Source organism: Agrilus planipennis, unplaced genomic scaffold (genome assembly GCF_000699045.2).
Source record: "Agrilus planipennis isolate EAB-ADULT unplaced genomic scaffold, Apla_2.0 scaffold48, whole genome shotgun sequence".
Lineage (NCBI taxonomy): Eukaryota > Metazoa > Arthropoda > Insecta > Coleoptera > Buprestidae > Agrilus > Agrilus planipennis.
The window spans coordinates 586,126-597,213 of record NW_020438937.1 but is presented as its reverse complement, the minus strand read 5'-3'; the positions used below and the strand labels follow the sequence as shown (position 1 = coordinate 597,213).

Here is an 11,088-nt window from a genome sequence, read left to right as displayed (position 1 = left end):
ATTATTAGTATTTCGTACTTACTGTTCTAGAAAACTATTAAAAATTTATGAATTTAAAAATTACTGCATGTATTAAAACAGTATTTTTGCAAATATTGCTGAAAAAAGTAAAAGGACGCGTTTGTGATTATAATTTATAGATAGCTTCGGATTAATTTTTAAAAGATTTAAAACGGCACAGTCCTTTCGGTGGAGAGGTCATCGACTTTTTTCTGAAAACAGGCTCTTGCTGCATTCGAGAATAATTCGTATTATTTATTACAGTCGTTCTCAAGAAAAAAAAATAATTTCAAAGAAAAATTGTAAGAACTGGAATTTTGTCATCGGTACTATATTATTCGTACACTTATAGTTAGAAAACTTTCGATATCATGGAGAGCAATACGCTTACGCCAATGTTCCTTCTACAAGATTTAATCTGGGTCCTTGATATTACGTTTAAGAGTATATACTTTTTCTTGTTTTCAAAATGTATATTCGCTTTATAATAATAATATAATCGGATTGGAGTGTTGTATCAATGACTGGTAGAGTGCCAAAACTATGCTGCAGTCAATTTAATTCCGTTTTTCAGCGTGAGGATGATGATTTACTGAACATCCTGGCGAAACGTTGGCAAAGCACCAATAAAATCGACAATCGACGCGACACATACAGTAAGCCTGATATCACACAGCAATTTCACATTTTATCTTGCTGTCTCTCTCTCTCTCCTGCAGGAAATTTCATAATTTATGGTAACCCTTTCTGGTTACACACTTAATTACATACATACGTACATATGTATGTATAAATGTTAAATGGCTGCAGTAAATCTTCCTCCACAACGTACAACTTCCCTACAATTGCCATACCTGCACGGTATTTATCCTTGCTTAATGCTACGGGTCCTTGAAGTTGGTGGCTATCTTGAGCTTACTTATTACTATGGGAGGTAGGCATTAATCAGAGTGAGACATGCTAGTCACATTGTCTTACTGTACGTGGAACATCTCACCTTACTTAATCTGCCAGAGGAGAAACTGGGAAACAATGTAAAGTCTCAGCATGGTCAAATAAAACAAATTTCAAAATTGCCGTAATAATTCTTGGTTTGTAATCATCCTGTATTGCTATACATTGATTGGCCGTGAGATACACAGCAAAATGGAGTTTTAATGATCGCCAAACAACCGGTGAAAAGTCGCTATAACCGGCATACGTACATCCATACATATATAGGTTCATATAAAACACAAATAAATATGTAAAAGCTAACTGAATTAGTAAGATATGTATATATTGCGGTAACTAACTGAAGTGCTTGAACAACGAAAAAAATTTAAGTTGAGATCGAGCCGATCACCAAAAGTTGTAATAGGTATCGATAATTATTGATTAGGGAAAATTTGTGCAAACAATCGAACCTGAATAGAATTCCGTTTTTAAGAATATACTGTCGTTATATCCGGAATTCAGATTTGTGACTGCAAAACTACATCCGCTTCTGTAACAAATACGAAAGTTTTTACCTGAGTTAGCGTGCATAACCAAAGAAAAGTAGAAAAATCCATCCCTGTAATATGACAATCGACAGAATTATTACAAACCGCTTTCCGGCATACATATATTGCTTCGAGATTTTCAACGTAACTACAAAATATTTATTGCTCTCTTATGAAATAAGAGAAATTCGGTTCGAATGTTTTCAGATTTGAACAGAACCGTACAAAAACGTGGCAATGTTTTCTTTGAATTAAAATTTATTGCACTGTCATGAAGCAATACAACCAGCCAACGATTTGTAAGCTATACGAAAATTCTATTAATGTTCACTATTACTTAATGAGTCCGTCGTCACTGCAAATAGGTGAATTTTCCATAAAAAAATTAAATAAGTCGGTGTACATTATTTTTGCAGATAAATCTCACTCTCAAAAACATAAAAAGGGCATTTAAAAATTCATTGCTGCAAAACTATTCGCATGATGTATTTTTATGCCAGAAAGATCCTCATTACGTACGTTTTAATTTCATATCATCCCGTCTAAGTGTCCGATATGGTGATAGCGTAATAATTACTAGAGGCGCTTAAGCAGAAGCAGGAGCAGGGACTTATCGTTTACTGCTCGTTTAGTGAAATGAAGAACAAAACTGGTCGTAGAAGTTTTTCTGAGAACGAGAGGCCGTTAATTTGAAATTATAACGTGGCGCAAGGGTCACAATAACGCCACCACTAAAGTTTGCAATTAAAATTTTACTCGAGCACAAACGACTCCAATAATATTTTTTATATGTGCCTAAACAAATCCACGGACTAGCTGATGTGAGAATCATGGGAACTATAAAAGCATCTGTCATTGTAATTAGTTTCCAGGATCGTTAATCTTTTATTTTCCAATAATATTTGCTTATCAGTATTTTTCTCTCACATGATAGTCGAATGCTACCCGTGTCGGTTTTTGCTGCTTAATAACGCTTCTTGTGAAGAGATTCATATATGTATAATAATGTTACACCGTAGGTATACTTCATTTATTTTCTCTAGCGATGTGCCCACTCCAATGTCTTGGATGCGCGCTGGCAAAATCGTAGGTAGGGAGAAAAAAGCTCATTATACTTTCGACTCTTGTTCATTAAACATACTTTTTCATACAGTACCTGCCAAAAGTTTTGTTCAATCATGAATAGTAGTGCGAGTCGAAAACAAGCGTTAAAGCCTTTAATATGTCTTCAAATATAAATGAACATCTCGTTGATATTTTCAGTAGTAATTGGTACTAATAACAGCACATTTGAGCAATGCAATTGTTGTGGATAAAATGGTCAATTTTTCCGTGCAGTACTGTACGGATTATATGCTCCTCATCGGTTAAGAGTTTGGCCGAGAGTTGTCTCCTTCCTTTTCTCGCCTAGTGTTGTTCTTTTCTACTTTGTGCCGGTCAAACTGAAGGTCACATCGCTGCAGAAAGTAAACGAAGTATATGTCTGTATGTTAGTCTTAGTTTACCGTCAACAGAAGTGTTTATAATTGCACTTTTCAGTTAAAACTTGTAGAAAAACAGCAAAAGGTACCTGAAGTAACAACTAGCGTTTCGTAAAATTTCAACCAACTAAAATAGTGACCGAATTTTTCAAGGGTATTTTCAGATATTGTAAAACAGAATAGTGACCATTCAAATATCTCAGTAAAATATCACTATCAAAGTTAATCGTTTTGTTGAATTTCAGGATTATTATTGTCCCTTAATATTATCACTAAATAAAGTTCGAACGGTCATTTAACAAAATAAACTTATAAATCTCTCGAGCGTTTTATTACTAGGGCTGGTCCAGATTATAGAACGACTTACGTTAGGTTACGATGAGGCAGAATTTGCCACCTGGCGCAAGAAAACTACTGCGCACCAAAGAGTCAGTTTAAGTTATAGTGTCGGGGATCACTACATTATAGTAATGTGTACTAATGCTCGATAGACAATGGTCCTTATTTGGATGCGTTCAATTAGTGAGTGTAGATAATATTCGGGAATAAACGATCCTACAGGCGGTAGTTGATTTAGTCGCTATATTCTTCTTTCGGAAATGAGGTTTATATTTGAAAATTTCCTTCCAGATCCAGAATCCTAGTTTATTACTATCAGCAGAGTAATATACTTTTACGATATACATGGAAAGGATATACATGAACATCTAGCATACTACGAAATTGTCGCAAAAAGAAAATCATAGAAATTCACGCACATTTCTTAAGTATCCATTTGATAAAGTGATTTTCATTTAATCGGTCAGATGTAAGAAATGTATACATACGTACGTTTCGTGTTTTAATTATACAGAATACATCTTCACAGTTTTTCCTCCTCTGGCATCATCTTAATCAAAATATACATTGCAGCTACTTTCAACCCTCATCCCATAACTGTTACACCTGCATATTTGCAATTTTTCATGTTTAATAAAGCTCCCTCTAACAACTCAAATTAATTATATTAATCACGTCAAAAGTAGCGTAATTTGTTAATTGTTAAAACTTAGCAAGCTATAAATTAAATATCAAGGAATGTAATTCAACTAACAGCCCCGAACTTGGCCCATTTTCACATTTATGTTTTTGTTAAGATCTAAATAATAGCAGAATTGTGTTTTGATGTATTCTATTTTCTGCATCGCATCGTATACATAGAGGTATATAGATATTTCCATATATTCATACGCTTTTGTTATTACTCGTTTAACTTATGTTATAATTCACTGCACATGAACTACAACCTTCGCAGAAAACGTCTTTTCACAATGCACTCGTTAAGTTCTGGAACAGATTCTTTAGAAAATGCATGAGCTACGTTTTCTACTTCAGTGCTGCTGCAGTTGTTTAGACATTCTCGAAGGTTTCGCGTATGTGCAGATAACTTTAAAACGCGTTTAGCTGTAATAACATCCACGATGGTGCTCGCGTGGGCTTGCCTTCGACTTTTAAAAACATAAAAATACCGCCTGCTACATGAAGACCTGAGACTCATCTTGTTTTTGTAATGAAAGTAATTCTGAAACACTAAAGATTGTCCTACTTTAGTACCTCTTTGACGCCCAGTTTGCGCTAGTTGATGGTTTATTAACTTTAATCGGAATGAGAAATCAAAGAGCTACCGTTAGATGTATTTAAATCAAAAAGCGACTCACAAGGGATTTTGGTAATTACATTTCCCTGGTGTTTCTCGTCATACAAGCCACACAAAATTAATTGAAGTGTTCCACAGACAGTAAAAACCCTTAGCAATTAACACTAGTAATCCTACAAATAGCAATATGGTATTATAATTGACACTGTCTTTTGACAATCAGTGCTTTAGTTACATTCATAACCGACACTATATTTGAAAAGTGAGTACCAATAAAGGAAGGATAAATACAATTTTGTTTAACGCGTCGAGGGTTTCGTATTACGTAATCTTTCTTTGCAATTAGTTTCAAAGATAAGTACTGACAAGAAGACTAGAAATAGGAGCAATCTAATACGAATAGGTCTGAAAAGCGTCACTACTAACAGAAAACGCACAAATCTGTTGCTTGATGAGCGACAGTGTATCAATTTCAGTATTGTCAATTACCAAACACAAAATATAAAACTAAATCTCCTCACCGATGAGTCAGATCGGATAATCCCTGCCCTACTTTGTAGTGAACTGCCTAGAACAACTTAGTGACGCTCTTACGACTCTCGCCGTACAATTACGTAGTTGTTACTCTATCTCTAGTTTTTTTGGACACTGCTACGAACGAACGCCGCAGGCGATCGATACCGGCAGGATCTCTGATTCACCTAAAAGCCCTGTTAGACGAGTAATCAGGAATATCCCATAGCCGCATAAATAAGTGACCAGCATTCGCCGACGGAATATAGTCGATACAATAATGACCCGCTCTAACATACTCTCTAACTGTAACTACAGGGTGTTTCGACCTAAAATAAAACAATTCATATAAAGACTCTACTCTCATATGTGAATAGTTTACTAACATCAATCCCGCTGATATGTTTATTGTTTATTTGTTACACTAATTTTTTTTTATTTCAGGTTATTGGCCGTTCAGCGTGTTTTGGTGCAACGTTTACGTCACATGTGACGTATTAGCATGTTCTGCGTCTATAATGCACATGTGCTTCATAAGCCTAGGTCGTTATTTGGGCATTCGGAATCCATTGAAAACTAGACATAGTACAACCACCAAGACAATCATCCTAAGGATAGCCCTAGTCTGGCTATTATCCATGCTAGTGTCGAGCAGCATTACGTTATTGGGTATGTCTTTTTTTTTTGTACCGTAAAGAAAGTAAATTAAATAAAATTAATTCGGAAAATCGTATAATTTTTTATCGCTGCCAACAAGTTAATCTCAAAAAAAGGTTTCCTGCTCGAAACGTCTTAGGATACCTTTTGCTATAAAAGGAAGAAAAAAGTACCCTTAAAGAAAAGATAAAATGTCCTACTTTATGTCCTTGCGAGGAAAGCCCGAAGGGCACATACATTATGACTGTATAAAGGGAGTGGGTGCGACTAACTTACAAAAGTAAGGAAATCGAAAGAACTTTTCAATCTACCATTCTCTGATATCTTGCAAGTAAATGATTTTATGACAGTGGAAGTAAGAAGGACACCTTGAATCCTTCTATATTCGAGAGTTATCCTTTTTTACGGTATACACTTATTTATCGTCGGTGAATACATAAATAGCAATTTATTTGTCGAGTTTTCAAGAACCTGGGAAAACATTAACGTGCATGAGTCGAAAGTAAAGAAAAAATCAACAGCTAAACTTTAGTAGTTCGATAGTAAGCACGTTTCTGATGGCTAAAAAGGTCATGTGCAAGATCCCGAATTGTTCAATTGGACGTATTTGAAAAGTTAAAGTGCTACACATTATTATGTACGGGACTGAAGAATATACGTTAACCGGCTACCTGTGACCTATTTTATGGAAATTGAATCATTCAACTATACGTACACAAAATTATCTGACTTTGCTAGGAAAATTTTGTTTGTAGGTACTTCCAAATTGTTAAAGAAAAGAAAGTAACATAAATGCACACCAAATACTATTATCCGACCAGTAGATATCTAAAATGTTTCATGCCAAATTGGAATATATTTACTTCTGAATTATAAATAAACAAAAGGGAGACAGCAAAAATGAGTAAAACAAAAAATAAAATAAATGAAACAGATCTACAATAAGCGACTAGATATACGTATCAAAAGTTGTAAGTCATTAGACAGTTACAAGCTGAGAGAACACGTTCCATAACGGATAATTTTTAATGAAAATTCTATCAGTAATTTAGTTTAAATATTAAAATGCCATTTAAATGCAAGCAAAGGAATTATAAGCTTATCGAGTTTCCTTTCGATAATAAAAGAGAACCATTTCTTTGATGAGAATATCTGTTTAATTCACTTATCGAATTTGAATATTTTAACTTTATTTCACTGCTCAAAGAAGTTACAGCTTTTCGACAGGATCTGCAATTCAATGGAAAGAAAAGTTACTTGAAACTTTAACGATTCAATGTCAACCTAGCATCTTGCAATTCAAGAAGACACTGATAGCACTGAATGTCATGACTTATCGCATTAATGATATAAAACTGCAGGCTAGTTACTCGGAGAGGTTATTAAATTACCGTACTAAAACTTCGATTTTGCTTTCTATTCAATTGCTTCTTGAGATGAAAAGGTATCTCATTTAATAAAATATTTCTATATATAAGAACACAAAGTGTAATCAAAGCCAAAAGTGATTAATAAGTTAATTTTGCTCGTTATATAGCGATAAAAATTTACACTTCATTTTTGACGAATACCTATTTATTGTTAAGATTGCACTCATTATGTGTCGTATTATTTATAGAGCCTTTTGAGGGAGCCAATCAAACAAATGTGCTGTTAGAGTTTTATTATAGGAACAAACGACATTTTCTCACTTTCGTTTCCATTTATCACACTATCAAGCAAGGTAAAAACGTATCTCTGCAAAAGTGGGGCAGCGTTCCGACTACTTTTAATGAAATCGGCCGCTAGCTCGGGGAAATAATGCAACTGCGAATAAATGGCTTACAAAGCGATAATGTAATCTGGCAACAATTTTAACATTCTACAGCTCATCAATTTCACGATTCGTTTAAACAAAAATGAATAGCAAAGCTGGGAATATTTACGCACCTATTTAAACGTTATTGCCTAAATTGACTTATTTCTAAATTGTACGATTGGCACAGAATTGGATTATTACGTCTGCAAACACATGTATTTATTATCTTCTGGACAATAAACGGTTTTAATAATTAGATAAAAAAAATTGTTGCAATCTCTTTTGCTGCAAAAATAGCAGACAAGCTCAGTCAGTCAACTCTGAAAATTCAATAATGCGTTATTAAAATACATTTCATTAGGCTACGCGCGCACTATAACTAAACTATTCAATGACAGTTTAGTTGGTGTGAGTAGAAGACCTAAGAAGTATTGATAAGTCGAGATATGTGGAATGTCTAAAGGCGTTGCTATGGGGGCATTGATAGGGAGACTGTTTGCCAGACTATCTGAATAGAACGAAGGAGGTGGAAGTATTTTCAAGGTTTAGAGTAGAAAATGAATGTTGAAAATGTAAGTATTGGATGAGAGAAGGAGAAATGATATTTACGATACGTGAAAGGGGAGATGAAACAATGATGCATGTGCTGGGAGGATATGAGGAAAGTAAAGATTTGAATGATTGTAAGGAGATATTAAATGGGACTGGCGATGGACTGGAAGATACTGGATTCATCCAATAACCAACCAATGGTTACTGCGGAACCAGTTTAATCATGATTTGCGTACATATCCTAAAAAACTTTTTAATTTCCACATAATGAATGTGACAAGTTCCTTCGCATTACAATCACTGCATTTTTTTTACTTTTGTCGTACAAGGCTGGTTTTTTTTCAACTTTTCGGTAAAATCTGCTTTTCCATCTATGATAGCCACTACGAATCGTTATTATTTTTAAAATTACAAAAGTACAAACTGAACTATTCTGTCGTCAAGTACGCGCACAGACGTTGCTGTCCTATGTTGTAGGACTGTCGGCTAACTGTTTAGTTGGGTAAAATTTGTGATAAGACTCAACTGAAAAGCTAGTGAACTGTTGTGCATTATTCAGATCCTACAATTTATTATATAATTTCACGATTTCTTTTTAACATTGTAAAAATGATCACCCAATAACAAGAGATGACCAATTTTAACTACACATTATCGTAACAGTTCTACTAATCCTGGAAAAACTTCGTCGTATCGAATGTAATAACTTTATTCATGAAGAGTCCCTGAATCTCATCTTCAGACACACGAAGACTAGCATACAGATGTTACTTTATTGTGATATGATTTCGAAGCTATCAGTTATTTCTACTTCTATAGTGTCTACTGCATCTTTCATTGTTACTGACTGCTGCTATTTATTAATAACGTTGTTTAGGATTGGCTCTCCCTTTTCGGCGAGTGCACCGATGGAGTCGTTTATCCGACGTTTCGTTAGCTGCTGTATAGGCATCCTCAAAGAATGTAACTTCCTTCGCTGTGCTCACGTGCGCTCAATCAATCCATCGGCAAACTCACCGAAGGGAGAGAACCCAATCATTGATTACGAATATCGAGCCCCCTGCAGACAACCCCGGAAGTTCAAATCTAAGTCTTTTTGTAGTGCACAACGTTATTTAAACAGTTGAAATTGCACCTCCGCATGAACAAGTAACGTATCACCTTTAAAGGTGGAACAATAAGAATCTGGTTGCATCTCTCCATTCGCAGCTTTGAACGAGATGTTCTTAGAGATAATTCTGCTCTAATGCCTTTTCACTGTTTTTCGCCTGAGCACGTGGTAGCGTATGTCGTAGAAGTCGAGTCGAGTCCCGTATAAGAAACTCTAACTCTTACGATTAGACTGCAATGCAACTCAAATGGCGCTTGCACACACACACTACCTACGACCTTTATGGCTCACCGATGGCAAATTTACATTTCCGCTGCACTAAGAAAGCCGTCGATGGACAAAACAAAAGCTTCAATACACTTTACGCTAATGGGAAACGACTTAATTGCCATATAATCAAAGTAAAAAGACGATTTTCGTAAGAAATTACTCTTACACTAATTACTTAGTTTCTGACGGAATCTCGGCCGTAAGGATGGAGAAAAACAAACAAAAGAAATCTAGTAATGTAGACTAATGCGAATAAGAAATCCTGACTTTCGTTACATTACTTACGTGGCGGAAAAATACACATTTTTTGTAAATATTTAATACTATTTCTTAAGCATTCTTTAATATTCTTTGAAATGTACTTTTGTATCACTTCAAATATTATTTCAATTCTTTTCAAATTCTTATCTTGTGCATACCTTGGTTTCCTTTCAATCTAAACTCTATTGTCTCTCAATCACTTTTACCTATTCGTTATGCTATGTATTCTTATAGTAATATCTGGTTTTACCATTAATTGCTTCCTCTTGAATTCTATACTGTTTAATTCTACGTATTTCTATAAACCAGTGTCTTCACCCTCACTCTTATTACTTTTTTTTCTAAACTATTCTATCAAATTTACTAAGAACCTTGTCCTATAAGTACTACGAAAAATTCATATCTATACACAGTCTACAGTCTCTACTACCGTTTGTAAGTTGTTTCTTCTATTATCTACATTATTTTTAGTTTGTTATTTTTGTTATTTTTACTGTTGTATTATCTTGTTCTTTTTGTCACTTGTTCTCGTATGTTTATTTCATTCTCCTTGTGCCCTTTTGCTACTTGTGTTTCCATTTTTCTTTTTGTACATTTTTGTTATTTGTTTGTATTTCGTATTCTAGTTCATTTTTGTATATAAATTGTATTTGTTTTTGTTAACGTTTTCTTAGTCAGTATTATTATTAATATTAACATTAAAAGACGCTAAACTTATACAGATGACAGTAAAAATTTAACGATTTTTTCTTGACGAGCATTTTTGTGTTTCAGGTATAATAAACCACGACAACATAATGCCTAGGCCCCGCGTGTGCGTAATAAACAATAGGGCCTTTTTCGTTTTCGGCTCCCTAGTGGCATTCTACATGCCCATGGTGATAATGGTTGTGACATACGTACTAACCATACAACTGTTAAGAAAGAAAGCCCGTTTTGCCGCCGAGCACCCGGAAGCTGATCAATTCCGAAGACTTGGAGGACGTTTTCATTTAAAACACGAAAGGGCCGCAACAACGCCAACAGCCACAGCGGCGACAATAGCCGGCATATGGAGATCTTTTGGAGGAAATGAAAGGTATAGGGTTGTTCGGAAAGTCATTTCGTTTTTTTTTTTTGTGGAAATGAAAGACACTTTTCGTATAATAAACAAATACTTAAATTATATATTGACCGTTCTGGTCCAACACCTTTTGCCATCTTTCTGGTAGTAGCATAATTCCACGCTCATAAAATTTTTGGTCTTTGCTGGCAAAAAACTGATCGAGGAGGTTTTTGACCTCCTCATTTGAGGTGAAGGTTTTACCGTCTAAAAAATTTTGGAG

General features: G+C 34.8%; 2 protein-coding genes across 2 annotated transcripts in view; one reads left to right on the top strand and one right to left on the bottom strand.

Annotated features, from left to right (window-relative positions):
* The window catches only part of LOC108732523 (26S proteasome non-ATPase regulatory subunit 1), a 306,055-nt gene that overhangs the window by 92,282 nt on the left and 202,685 nt on the right, over nt 1-11,088 (bottom strand). The window lies entirely within an intron of this gene.
* LOC108732525 (5-hydroxytryptamine receptor 2A) overlaps nt 1-11,088 on the top strand; it is a 103,519-nt gene that overhangs the window by 65,500 nt on the left and 26,931 nt on the right. The window contains exons 3-4 of the mRNA XM_018463389.2: nt 5,559-5,783; nt 10,538-10,841. Of these exons, the coding sequence (XP_018318891.1) occupies nt 5,559-5,783; nt 10,538-10,841 (529 nt within the window). The remainder of the gene's footprint in view (nt 1-5,558; nt 5,784-10,537; nt 10,842-11,088) is intronic.